The sequence below is a fragment of the Vollenhovia emeryi genome, unplaced genomic scaffold (assembly GCF_000949405.1).
Source record: "Vollenhovia emeryi isolate VEMERY1.0 unplaced genomic scaffold, V.emery_V1.0 DF939179.1, whole genome shotgun sequence".
Classification (NCBI taxonomy): Eukaryota; Metazoa; Arthropoda; class Insecta; order Hymenoptera; family Formicidae; genus Vollenhovia; species Vollenhovia emeryi.
Window position 1 is genome coordinate 736,681 of NW_011967187.1, and position 14,607 is coordinate 751,287.

The 14,607-nt window shown below is 48.8% G+C and overlaps 1 protein-coding gene across 4 annotated transcripts in view; it reads left to right on the plus strand.

The window, feature by feature from the left end:
- Positions 1–14,607, plus strand: part of LOC105563222 (ephrin type-A receptor 4) — a 115,570-nt gene that overhangs the window by 45,624 nt on the left and 55,339 nt on the right. For all 4 annotated transcript variants that reach the window (XM_012014619.1, XM_012014621.1, XM_012014622.1 and 1 more), the window contains exon 2: positions 743–1,399. In XM_012014619.1, the coding sequence (XP_011870009.1) occupies positions 1,270–1,399 (130 nt within the window). In that variant the 5' untranslated portion in view covers positions 743–1,269. The remainder of the gene's footprint in view (positions 1–742; positions 1,400–14,607) is intronic.

Sequence of the window (14,607 nt, forward strand, 5' to 3'; positions counted from 1 at the left end):
CTCTCTCTCTCTCTCTCTCTCTCTCTCTCTCTCTCTCTCTCTCTCTCTCTCTCTCTCTCTCTCTCTTTCGTTACTATTTTCTTTTCCACGCACGATAATTGACCGTTGAACGGCACCGAATTCCGGTCGGTGTCCCTGGAACTCTTCAATGTGACGCAAGCTGACCTTGAACTCGAGATATATCCTGGGCATTTTATACCGTCCTTTTATATGTGACGTTTTCTTCGCCAGCAGGCTTAGTAACTGAAGGTTAGGCATTTTTAAAGAGACAACGCAGGTGAATGATGCGAGAAATGATATCTTACGATTTGTTTCTTAGGTTTTGCACACTAACGTTTAGCGCGATTTAATGTCATTTTATTATCATTTATGACTGTAGAAATTATCATATATTTTCTAATCACGATATCAAATAACGCAACGAACGATTTCATATGCAACGCCAAGCTATTAAAAAGGACATAATAAAACTTTTATGTATTGACCAGCAACATCGTACAGTCAAAGTAATGTTATTCTCAACTAGAATTGCAAAAGCAAAATCGAAGATGATATCGTGCCTTTCGACGTCATTAGAAGAATAGAGAAGACAAACCAACGTGGTGTTGTCCTCCTATTCACGCGAGCGATAGAAACGATGTTGCTCGTCTACCATCGCCTTGAGAGCAAGGGAAGATGCAACTCGCAGAAAAAGTGGTATTTCTAGGTTTTAATTAACGCCAGCTCTCTTTATTTCTTTCAGACGCAGCAGCTGGTGAAATCCAACTACCGTAAAACCGTATCGCCATGTAAAGAAGTATCGATCGCCGTTCACCATTAATGGAAGCCTCGCGTCACGAATGAAGCAAGGCGACATCTCTGTGATATAAACGATTGGGCAATATTGTATTCATAACGCCGTCACTCGTCGCCGGGACGAGGAATATCGAAGAGCGCGCGAGCCCGTTGGAAGAATTCGAAGGATAAATAAGAGCGGCCGTCGGAGCGATAAGCTGGAGCATAAGCGGGCAGGGAAAGTAGCGGCCGCTGAGGAAGGCGGAGGTGGTGGTGCCGACGAAGAGGGTGGAGGAATCCGGCGGTGGCTATCGGTGGCTGCACGTCGTCGGCTGCCGTGACGCGCAAGACGACGACGCGACGCGAAGCGCAAGGGGAGGCATGAGGAGGCGAGAGTGACGACGCTCTGCCGGTGTGCTGCATCCTCTCGCACGGATCGTGAGAGGACCGGCGGCCGTCCAACGCGGCGGCAGTGGGGCCCACACGGAGATAAGAATGGCCCCCTTCAATATGGCGAGCGTAGCCGGCCTCCTAGCCACCTGCGCCGCCGTTGCTGCTTCCGCTGCCCACCTTCTGCCGTTGCTGCTGTTGCTAATCTGCCCGCGAGGGACCCAGGCGGAACAAGGTAAGCGCTCGCCCGTTCGTTCCTTCCTCAGGTTCTCTATTCTCTTCTTTCGTTACTTCATCTTCTCCTGCCTACCTATCTACGTAGGGCTAATCAAGCAGAGATGATAGTCCGCGGCGACACCTCGGGTCGCGATACATCGCGCCCGATTGCCACTCTCGGATGTATACTTAGCCAGATGTATCGGGCTAGGTAGGATCGAAGCGGTTGCCGCCACCGCCGCGTGATCGACCGATCCGCCGATCGTCGGGCGAAGGCGGGGTTCTTCGATGATCGCTTATCGTCAACTCGAATCGCCGATGACTTAATTATCTTCGCGCTCGCCAAAGTCACTTCTTTCAATCCGGAGATTTAAATACTTCTGAATCTCGTTCATTGTCGCGGTTCGTTGAGAGAAATGGTTCTCGAAAAATAGGTTATACTTTAAAGCAAATTGAGATTGTGCGGCGGAAACAACCACCGTGACAGTATTGCGAAAAGTTAACAATTCTATCTTTCTATCTTTACGACGGAGCACGATTCACGTTTAATTCGTTACGCGAGACATGCGCTACGAACGTATACTTTTACTTTTCTTCTTTTGGCCGAAGATAATCTAATGACGGACGTTTCATTTAAAAAAGTAATCGTTACGAACACAAACATCCTGCACGGGTTGCGGTTCCGAGCACGTTTCTTTCACCGATCGATTTGTTAATACACATCGATGAATTTATAGGGACTTAATACGACTGATAATTTTGCGCTATCTCTCCTTTGTCCCGATCTGAGACGTCGGTCCTTCTTTCGACTAACGGAGAAGCGAACATAAGAGACACGTTAGTTCGCATCAAGCCGACGTTTCCTGACGCTCCGGTCGTAATTTCGCGGCGCGGCACGGCGCGGCGGCCGCGTGATTTATTGCACGGAGACGCTGAATACGAAAGGAAGGGAGAGAAAGGGAGAAAGAAAGATCAAATTGCCACGGCACTAATTGCGTACGCGCCGCTATACTTACACACGACTATCCTAGGGACCGATCACGTGGCTATGAGTTCCTCATCTGCTTTGACTCACGTTAGACTGTTATTTTGTGCAATCCCGCTCGCTCCTCTCTTCCACCGCGAGACAAAAGTTTCTAGTTCTCGCTTAACGTCCCTTTTAATATCACGACGTTATGCGCTCGTGGTCTTGAAGATCGGGGACGGTTTTTAAATTAGCGAAACTTTTACAGCTTGTGTAACTTATTTATTTGTTAACTCACTTATGTATCAACTCTTTATTAAGAGTACTTGTAACTTCTTTGTTAGATCACTTGAAAAGGGCCACAAAGCATGGTCGAAACGTCGTGAGTTTGAACATACAAATTTACCAGACGTGGTCAAGTAATCTTCTTTTTTTTTTAATTACTTCTGGCGACTTATAAGATTTGCTTGAGTCATTTTTTATACAGCTTGTGTTTAATAATCCTTTCTTTCGTAATGGTATGATGCCCCTCACAGATGCATCCTACTCTAAATATACTCGGACGATCGAACGGGGGAGAGAAGTTTCAGGTCCACTTACATTAGCCACGTTCTTTGTCTCGCGTTTGTCCTTAATCGCGATATAATTCCTCGTCGCATCGAGATTCACGGTAACGCACGTTTAAGTTTCTTTTTTCTTCGCCCCTCCTTTTTTCCCTTCTTGCGAGCACCGAGTCAGTGTCCCGAGGCGATGGATGTTGTTTGCTCGGATAAAGGATTCTTCTGTGTGCACTGCCCTCGTCCCGATCGTTGCGAACGTGATTTAACGGAGCCAAGATTGGCCTTCCAGTCCCATTATGCGTTTCTGAAGATCATCCACGCGGGCTACGTTTTCCATATTTTAACCGAAAAAAAGCCTGGCGCCTCGGGCGTCTCGATGGCTCGCCCTCTCCGCGACCCCTCTCATTCCCCCCTTTCGTAAAGGGGAATAACGATAATTTCGTAATGTGGACCAATCTTCCGAATTGCAAGATCGTCCGAGGTGCCGGTAGTTAGCGTTCAGGGATTAAAAGGGGATCGTTTCGTCGCGCTTTTGGGGACGGTCGGCGCGGCTCGAGACGTAGAGACGCCTTCACGAATTCGGCCAGCAAACTCGCGGCATCCCGCCTTATTTTATACGCTGCGGCTTTCGAGCGTTTATGTAAAATAAAATGCACACGGGCGGGTGAAATCCTCCGCACGCGCGATTACGGACGATTTAAACGCTAGAAATTAGTAGAAAATTAAATAATGAAACTTCTCTCTCTCTCTCTCTCTCTCTCTCTCTCTCTCTCTCTCTCTCTCTCTCTCTCTCGCTTTAATTCTCGCCCTCGTTCCTCGGTCAAATTTATCACATACTTCTGGTACCGTAAGAAAACAAAAGGAAGACATTCCTTACAACCTCCACATGAAGCATATAATTTGTACCAATTTATAATCCTCGTACATTGTGTTAAATGTTCTGGATATAGGGAGCCATCTGCACTGACCTTTACATGTTCGACTAGATAATAATCAAGGGTAAGGTCCCTCCCTCCCTACCTCCCTCCCCGCCCCCTCCCCTCGCTCTTGGCGAATTTTGGCTGCCTCGGTTTCGAGATCTCCGGGTTACATCCTGCGATCGCGGCCACCGCGGACTAGCCGCGGCAAGTTTCCCCTACGACCCCTCGGGAGTTCTTCTCCCCCACCCGGTACGTAACGCGTTTAATGGAACTTGCCAAGGATCCGTTCCCAGTGGACCGTGTCTGCCAATGGAGGCGGCTAACTTCGTTTCCCCCGACTCGCACGAAACGCGAGCTTCTCGTTATCCTTACCCCCGCGATATCTTTGCGCTTCCCGCTTCTCTTCCTTCCGCCGCCGCCGTCGCCGCCGTCGCCGCCGCCGCCGCCGCCGTCGTCGTCGTCGTCGTCGCTGCAGCCGCCGCCGCTAACATCCGCGAACTTTATCCTTCGATCGCACTCGTGATCCCTGAGACGCGCGTCCATTACCTCAGTTCCCGAACTTTACAGGTACGAGCGCAGCCGGTAGCATCCGAGAGCATCGCTCGCTCCGAGAGAGCTTGCTCGCGAATTACCAGGACTTAAAATTCTTCATCGACGCGTGACATCTTGCCAGATCGAATTCCTAGACTGCTTCCCAAAGTCCTGAATGCATGCGATCTCTCCCCTCGATATCGGCCTACCTCTGTCATCCTCTTTCCATCATCTTCTTCAACACTAAGAGGATTGATAAGTGAAACAGAACCGATAGTGGCACGAGCGTGTGGCGCAGAGAAATGTGCTCTGCTTAGTAAATAAATGAACGAAAAGATCCAAGTTCAAATCCACGGACACCGCTGGTTTTTTCGGAATCTCTCGAAGGGAAGTAACAACCACCAAGAGTATCCTGCCACGCATACCCCTTTAGAGGTAGAGCCCTCCAAATTGGAGGTTTCCTTCGGCAAGGTTAGCAGCCTACCGAAGGTAAAACCAAATGCTCGAAATACCAGAACGAACTGGATAGAACATGCTTTAATACACGAGGAAGAAGAGGAAGAACCGATATGATTTTGTACAGTTAATTAGCGCAGATATCATTTTTCGTCGGGCCGCGAATCTCGGTAGACTAATAACAGTATTCCCGTAAAAGAATTGGCGGGACGCCAATATGAATATATAAAGATTGTATATTTATTTCCTTTTAACGGCACTGTTAGAATCTGCGTAATCAGTGGAAATGATACAAGTATCCATTTTACGATGAGGATTTCGTGGATTACTGAAAGTCTCTCGATTATACGTAGTTTAGCCTCGCCTCCTCATGCACTCGATCGAGCTCTTTCGAGGAATTTAGACGGAGCTGTAATACGGCAGTCGAAACTCAATTACTTTCTCGAAGCAAGGCCCACGAGCGCTATGTGGTACCACGTTCGGTACTACCGTCCACTCGCGTTCCGAACTCATTTACTGCAGAGGCGAGTCCATCGTTTTGCTCCCCGACGATGCGAGATCGCCGAGAGAGCCGGCGAAACCCCACCCAAGGCTCGAAACTTCCTTTCATTCGATTCCGTTGCACATTAGCGGACATTAGTCGAGAGCCGGTGCGAAGTCAGAAGTGGACGGAATCGAAATTGCGATAGACGAAAAAACGACGGTCCCCGTTCGTCTTCCTTCCGTTTCGCTTCGTCCCCGTCGCTAATTTGTCTGCTGATTTCTTTATCGTAAATGCATTAATCGATACCGCCCCCTCGAGGGGGCTCTTCACGGGCGACTCCCCCGCGGGGGATTGATTAAATTTTCGCTGATCCCGGGTACGAGCGATCCTCCGTTTCAGCCTCTCGTCGCGTCACGCGCGAGTTTCCGAAGCTCTTTCGCAGCGTCTCACGCGCTTCGCGGAAGACGGAGCGAGTTTACCTCTTCGGCAGCAGCGAGGAAGAAGTTAGCGATTCCCCGGTGCAGGAACGGCATCGGGATATCGGGAGCAAGGAGCGGCGGTGACGGGCGGTAGCCGGGAACGGGTCTCGCGAGAGGCAGTCCTCTCTTCCCGTGCAAACTCGATTGCCTCCGCGAAAAGGCAGAAAGACTCGTTCGAGCTGCGCTCGTGGCCGTGCGAGAGCCCAGGCTCTCGTCGTTTCTGCTCCTTTCCTCCTTTGGTTCCGTCTCTCGTCCTCTCTCACTTCTTCTCTCTCCTGGCTGTTGCCTCTCATCTCCCCCCCCCCATCTCTCTCTCTCTCTCTCTCTCGTTACTTACTCTCTCAGGGCACGGTGAGTAAGAGACGCGGCAACGCCGCAGGAATGCCCCCGGCCAACCCACCGCGTGCATACCTGTACAACCTACTACTCTGATCCTGGGCCCCCGACCGTACACGAAGAAAGCCTGGCAGCATCCTATCGGCCCGACAAGGACGGAGTAGGACTTGTCCCCTAACGTCTGAGGGGCGAGGAGAAGGCCGGCAGAGAAAGAGAGGGAAGGACTGCGTTGCCTCGCTCTCTTCGCGTACACTCGCGTACACGTGTATACGTGAAGGTGGAAGCGAGGGCTTATGGTTCCGGCCCCCCTCCCCCTCCCCCCCCATGTGCGCTGCCCATGCGCGAGGAAAAGATCACACGACGAATGTAGGCTACTCTCATTGACCGAACTCGACAACGCTATGGTATCGTGGTTCAAGAGAGAGAGAGAGAGAGAGACATAGATAGAAAGCAGAGAGCAAGAGGAATTCGCGATGGTACTCTTCTCCAGATGCATCGGTACATCGCGGCGAAAATGCATCTATCGCGAAATTGACCGTCTTACGGCTTGAGTGAGCGTTTATGCGTTCCGCTGCACCATTATGCAACGCGGAGAGATACGTTATCCCCGAGGGGAAAACCGCTGACCAAAATCCAGTGCTCCAGTGCCCACTAGTGCCCAGTGGGCATTACTTTATTTTATTATCGTATTTTATCTTATTTATCTTGTTTTAGCTTATTTCATCTTTATACCCCAGCAAGGCTCAATGCCCAAACTGATGCCCAAAAAGTGCCTAGTAATGCCCAGTAATGTCGCAGATCTGTGCACCGCAATGCCCTCAGCCCCCTCGGTTATTCCGCATCCAGCATCGCTGGAAGATTTCACGGAACGCTCCCCGTAAATAAAAACAATAGAATTTCGAGAGCACACAGGCGCGGATATTCTCGAAAGAATGAACGTACGAGCGTGATAACGCAAACCGCCTCGGTATCAATTAGAAATGAACGTGGCTTTCGAGAAATTAATATATTCAAGTTATCGAAAAGCTGTCGACGTCTCGATACGACGTTTCACTCGTATCAGAGGACGAGTCGATCGATATCCGTGAACGGACAGGGCATTCGCGTTCGATCAGACTGCCGGTCGATCCTCCAAATCGGCTCTGTGGCGCGCCGAAAAAAACTTCATATTTTTAACTCGACGCTGTCGCGCGCTCTTTCTCCCTTTCTCCCTCTTGCTCTCTCTTGTGAAATATCAATGCGATTTAAATATTCAATATCATCGGCGACGTGCAATATCTGCTCTCGGTGGCCCAAGCTGTGCCACAAAGGGGTGACCCGGTACAACCTGCCAGAATAAAAATCAGTATTTTTCATCCCGATGGTTTTTGTTTCGTCGGATGATTGGACGAAACCGCGCCCCCCCCCCCCTCTCGTCCTCGTCGCCCTCCCCTTTTTAATGCCAATCTTACTCCTATAAATACACCCGGGCGAGCTCTCCGCAGCTGGACCACCGCAATTTCGCTTCCGCTGAAAGGAAACCGTCATCGGTGGTCCCTTTGTCGCGCGTTTCCTCTTCGTAGATTTTCCAACGACGACGACGGCGAGATGCGGCCCGATCGCGCCGCAGAGACAAATAAACTTGTCAAACTCAGCGCGAGGCGGGAAAAATGTGCGACGCGAGAGGAAGGAAGAGGGAGGATGCGCGACACATATGAGTATATCTTCCTACATATTCGTGTACGTGCGTGTGTTGCGTGTCTGTAAACGCGCTTTAAATGTGTACGTAACTCGACGCAAAACGAGCATCGTGCGAGACGAAACGCGATATGCACGCACCGGGTACACGGCTGAGCATAAATTTTAATCACCGAGAAAAATCTCGCGAGCGAGATGGAAGAAAGGAGAGGAGAAAGAAGGTCGTCCGTTAAGAAGAGGAAGAGACAGGTATAGAGATATATAGAGAAGTTAGGCATGCCGCCCAGTAAAACGCCTCGAATAGCGGGGCCCGAAGTACGCCAACGACGAACGACTCGCGTTAGCCCCGTGTTACGTGTTTCCCCATTTCAGGCGGGTATACAAACCGGTATAATTTCCGTGAGCCCGAGCTTCGATGCTGTAGGCCAGGAGTGTCAAGCTCGGTTCTTGCACGGCCCGCCCTAAACATTCAAATTTCTTGATAATTGATTGCTAAGCGTCTCGCCAATGTGTACCTGCGCGATATAAAGTTTCATCTTGCACAGGAATAAAATATGTGCTGTAAATTGCGAGTTTCATACACGTAAATGAAGTATTTAATATCAATTAACTTGTATCGTTATTAAAGCAAAGAATTCGCCCATAACAATCAAGATTTGCAATTAAATAATATGCATTGCTCGCGTCAACTAAATCGAGGCAAAATCTCTCGGTACTTGATCAGAATTTGACTAACAACGATTTTCGTTTCAAAACATTTTCTCGATTGAACAGAGTCGATCGTTCTCTCAAGTAATATTAAAATAATGTGCGAAACGTATAGTAACAGTCGCTGAACAAGGTAATTTGAAATATTAGGTATAGAATTTTCAATCTATATTCATTTCGGGACAATGAACTCTCGACGTTCGTTTTTGTCTCGCTCGCCGCGCGATATTGCGCGACGTTCCGCGTGCCATTGTGTACGTACGCGAAGGTCGTCGCGCTATCATTCGCTCACCGAACCTCGAGCCGGCAGGCAGCGTCGAGCGTCGCCTCCGTGTCTTGTATTACTTTCGTGTTATCAGTTTCCGAGACGCGATCGCGATGAGGTAAGGATAAAACATTATTAATTTGTACACGTTTATCAGTAACGAGCGACGTTCGTCGATTAATTATTAAGTTTCCACTACTTGTAATGAGAAACGATTTACATGTCGAGGTGACGACTTTTTATCAACGTAGATACTTGACGAAACTAACTAATTTAAAGTATGAATGCAAACCGTGGTACTTTGTCGCGATTATACATCCTGTTTACGCATCACGTTTTGAATTATCTATCGATTTCACACCCTCAGAAAGGATTTCTGTTACCAAGACAAAAATATTCTTGACGCATTTATATTTCTCACAAACTCATTTAGTATAAAAATAAGACAGTATCAAAATAAAACCAATAATTATTTTGTGTTAAAATAGTAACAGAGTATTAGTGTGATCATTTAACATATCCATATTATGTTAAATTAACACAAAGATTTGTGTGGACCGTTTGGGGCGTGTGATATCTGTTAAATTTAACACAAATTTTTCAACTGTGTAACAGCATTGGGTCCGGAAATGTTTTCTGTGGGTGCAGTGTAATCTGTCTTTCATTTTCGGGAAAAGAGGGAGAAATCAAAAATCTTTAGGATCAATTGAAATTGAAGTAAGTAATCATTAATTTGTTCATACACGTGTAAATGTTCTGCTTGTTGCAATTGATTATTTGCTAGCTTTAACATCGTTCCTTCGTGTGCACCTCTGCGAGAGTAACCTAATCTCACGGAACGATATATTCTCCATAATTTTATTACGGATCGCGAGGAAGGGAGATAGCAATTTGTCAGGCAGGGAAACAATATGCGAGGATCGAACGAGACGAATTGCTTCTCGAAAGTCGGAAGTGGCGTATATCGACGTGTACATGCCCGGCGCGCGCGCGCGGCATTTTATATAGATATTCTCCTCCGGTTTTTACACCCCCATGTGCGCCGCCGTCTAACAGCGCGCTTTCGTTTCTTCTCCGTGCGCCTCCTCCCTTCTTCATCCCCATAAAGTCTCTCGAGGCGTCGCGACGAGGGCGTGAGCGTCGGCTGGTTACATTTCCTAGCAGACCATTATTTCTCTCTTACACCTATGTGCGCGTGCGACACGCCTCATCCACATACACACGCGAATCGGCATGGTACACGTATACCGCGCGAGCACCGGGTATTTTCTCCCTTTTTGCCCCCGCTACTACATTACCTTTTCCGAGCAGCAGGGAGTTAGGAGTGTCTCGCTGCATATTAATGAAAAAATTTGTGACTTCCCTCCGTCATCCAGCCGCTGCCGCGGCTGCCGCGGCGGCCGCCGTCGCACCTGCGAAAAAAGGAAGAGCTGGAAAAAGAAACGAGTGATTTCTCACCGCTGTTGGATCCTCCTTCTCCTCTCGCGCCCGCGCCTATCCATCCCTTTGGATACATTTCTCGTTCCTTTTGTGCACGACTAGCGCCGTTATAACGACACTGTAAATAAGATATACATTTTGAAACGAGCGATACTTGAAAGTGAACACGTACGACCAGCGTCTAACAATAAGAAGTCTTGTGAGAACAGTTACATGCGTCAAATGAACAAATTGATGTTCTAAATCATTCACTGTACTTTTCAAGTCGAGTCTTGATTAGAGATGGGCAAATCAGAGATTTTTTTATGTCGAATCGATTCGTATTCGAATAGAGTGTTTTGTGTGTATGTGTGTTTGCACACATCTCTAGTCTTGGACCGGGGGGGAAACCGCTGACCTGGTCTTGTACACCAATGCCCAGTGGGCATTACTTTATCTTATTATCTTATTTTATCTTTAATACTCCAGCAAGGCCTAAGGCTCAAAAATGCCTAGTAATGCCCAGAAATGCCGCAAATCTGTACACCACAATGCCCTCAGCGGTTTGCCCCTCGGTCTTGACTTATCGACTGATCTCTTTCACAAGGTTGCATCTCGATGTTACGCAATTTCCGGTCTTTCTGCTTAAACGCTTATTTTGATCCAGAAGTGTTGGTCTACAACCTTGCTTTAAGTAAGCTGTAAGCCTTAAGCCGTAAGAAATTAACCAATCACAGGTGAGAGTGAGGGGAATAAATGTCGGTGATTGGTTGATTTCTTACGACTTAAGGCTACAGCTTAAAGCAAGAATGTGGAGCAACACAAATGTGCGTTTCGGCAGAAAAGCCAAAAATTGCGTAAAACCGAGACACGACGTTGCGAAAGAGATGAGTCGCCGTGTCGCGAGGAGCGATTGGATGGTATTTTCTCGGCGGCGTGTTAAGAAACGACGGCGATTCTTGAGATTAAAGCTTTGCGACCGAGGGCGACGCGTTGGACGGCATTAGCGCGATATACGGCTAAATAAGGTTCGGGTTCAGCGAATAAGCGGAACGACCAGATCAGGTACGCACGAAGGTCTCACGTTGTACCTATCGGAACGAGTTTAGCGTCGTCTATTCGCGCGGAACACGATCAGGTGCGCGTAAGTGCATTTCTAAGACTGCGTAATAGCCGCGCCGCGTTTAGGTGGCGAGCCGGTCGTTGCATTCGCGGGCCCGCTTTTAACGCGGACGAGGCATTTAATGTCGCGTACGGTAATAAATGTTAGCGATGGATTTAACGCGCCCGCGCGAGAAAACGCCGAGGCCTCGATATTTCCAGCTTCAGGTCCCGCTAATCCGACCGTAAGTCGATCGCACGCGTTAAAGCGCGAATCGAAACGACCCACCGCGCGCCCGTGTCGATGTCGCGCCCTGTAAAATGCGTCCTTATCATATCGATGCCCTTCCGTAGGGCCTCGGGACGCTGCGCCAAGAGGACCGAAACGCGACATTTACCGTCCCGTTTATTTATTCGCGTACGGCGTATCGCAGGGAACTGTTTAATAGCCACGTCGACGACATCATCGGGGGGCTATCGGGCATCGGGACACTTTGGATGACCCGAGTTTGGGCGCACTCGGACAAGATCGTTTCGCCGTAGCGATCGCGCGGACCACCGAGGTCAACGTCGATGGAACTCGACCGGTGATTCAAAGGCGAAATGAAACGAGATAACTTATGCACGCCGCTGACTCAGGTTCCTCGTTATTTCAGATCGTGTCATAAAATCTCAGTCTTAACAACGCACGCGAGGCTACACCCCACCCTGTAAGCTGGAATTGAAAGATTCCTGGGAACGTCGACCGGCCGAAAAGAAAGAGAGAAAAAGAGCGAGAAAGAGAGCGAAAGGAAAGAGAAACCGCAAATATCTCCTTCGACCGCGAGAGCGAACGCTTTGCTAATGAACCCTCTCATCGCCCTCATCGCGCTGATTAACGACTCCTCGAGCGGACCCGACCAGCCTTCTCGCGCTGATCAATATCGCATTTTTTTAAGGAAATTATATCTGCGCGAATAGTCATCGCCGTAGCTCAGTCGAATCCCGCGATTCTATTTTATAATTATTTCTTCGAATTGCCGCGTCCTCGGCCCGTTCGAATTCGCTCCTCTTGGAGGCTGCTAATAAAATTCCACACGTATTCCGGTATATCGGCCAAAAATCACGATGCTGCGGTGCGTTATTTATTGCACGGGACTTTTTTGCCGCGTGCAATTAAGTAGCTTTTTACAGATGGACGTATCAAAACGATAATCTTGATTTTTATCTGTTTCTCATTCTGAGTTCTTGATTGTGTTCATTATCAGTGGCATGCTAAAATAATTTATAAAGCGAATACCTCCGTGGAGCACATCGTACGATTAATCGAACGCGTTTGTGGACTGAAGCACGATTCGTCATCCGAATTCCAAGGATACGTTCTCCGACAAAGCGAACACTTTTATGGAAGGCGGTGTCGTTACGCGGAAGAGCCAGTGGAATAAGGAACGGGGACAAAAAGGGACCAAAAGGGGGGGGGGACGGAAAGGCGGAGAAAAAAGTAATCGTAATCATCATTGCTCGCCCGTAAAAAGGAACATAATGAGCGAGCTGCTAATAAAATAATTATAATATTGGGAGCCCGGTAATAGATTCTCGGAACGCATTAACCGGCCTCCTTCTCTCTCTCTTCCACTCTGTCGAGATAAATCGCGCTCTCAGCGTGTATACCATGCAAGGAAGAGAAAGAGAGAGAGAGAGAGAAACGCTTGTGCGCTTATACACTCGTGCAAGACACGTGCAAAATCGTGGCATGTCGCGATCGGACACCGACCATGTGTAGTACGCATAGGTACGCAATGCACACACACACACACCTACACGCTGGTACACAGGTAAATACTTTGTGCACGTGTGGCGCAGGAACGCTTCGGCGTGCATCTAATATTCTCGGTATGTGGAAATTACAGAGCCGTATAAACTGCCGATCGGACAGGTGGCCGACAAATCGCGTTGAGGAAAATATACGGAGTGTCCCGGGTTTCCCCCGCGCCGCCTTTCACGGCCCTTTCCTCCCTGCCTCGTACGCGTTCGGAATATTCCTCGCCCGTGTGCACAACCGCGACGGCCGAGAATTATTTTTCCCCCCCTCCCCCCTCGGCGTTGTTGATTAAGCCGGATATATATGTACCGATCGCGTCTCGCTCGCATGTGGGGATTATCGGTATGCGGGATTACTGACCCGCATAAATCTCGGATAAAGGCAGAGCGTCGCGACGCGGCGCCGGGCGGCGGCAATTTTCCGATGATTTTCGCTGATCGCTTCGGCGAATCGACGGTGCGGTAGAAAAATAATAAAGCGTAGGAGAGAGCGAGCGGGAGGGGGACGGGACGCCGATATGGCCCACCCGATATTCTAACGAGATATTTATCCTCTCTCTTTTTTTTGCCGGCCGCGCCGACGAGATCGCGCCGGGCCAATTAAAAAGAATAACGAGAAATATAATCGGCCGAATCGGAGTCGGTCCGGTTCGGCTCTTCCTCTCCCTTATTCGAGCCTCCTCGGGACAGAGGACGGTTTTCGGCAGATATTTAGACCGATTAATTTAATTATCGCGATCACGGCATAGGGATGCCTCCTTGTAGAGATCACGTGGTAATTTACATAGTGATGCGAGAGATTCGGCCGTTTGAAAAAAACCGGACCGGTGCGCGGCGCAAACACGGAAGAGACCGAATCACCCCGGCGCTCGACAAGAAATAATCAAGAACGAGGCAAAATCGGGCCGAAACATGTTGTCAAGCGAATTTATTTTTCTTCCCCGATGACGTGAACCGCGAAGAGTGAGAAAGACAAAGAGATCGAACGGGCCAGGCCGGTTGTACGGTTCACTTTGTTCGACGATCGTTTGGGACGATTAATTTGATTATCGCGGTCTGATAGCAATTTACATAGTAATACGCGACTTAAGATGGCGGGGGGAAAAAAATTAAAAGGGAAAGGAGATCGGTAGAGGCCGAAGGTATACCCGACGGAGCGGCGAATCGAGCAAAAGGAAGAGCGTGGAGGAGAGACGAGCTCCTCTCGTAGTCGCACGGTCGCCAAATCCTCCGCTTACACCCGTCTCCTCGTTGTTTTAGATTAGAGAATTCGATTATCGCTGTCGCGTCTGGGACGGAAGGTTTCTATTCCAAAAAGCCTCACACGATGTGATTTACATGCTAATACAGAAATTGCTCGCTCTCTCCCTCCCTCCCTCTCTCTCTCTCTCTCTCTCTCTCTCTCTCTCTCTCTCTCTCTCTCTCTCTCTCTCACCTTCTTCTCTGGGTCTGGTCTTATTCCGATCGAGCCATCGTTCTTTAAGACAGATAATCGACAGCTCTCGCTCTCTCTCAGGGAGTATCTCA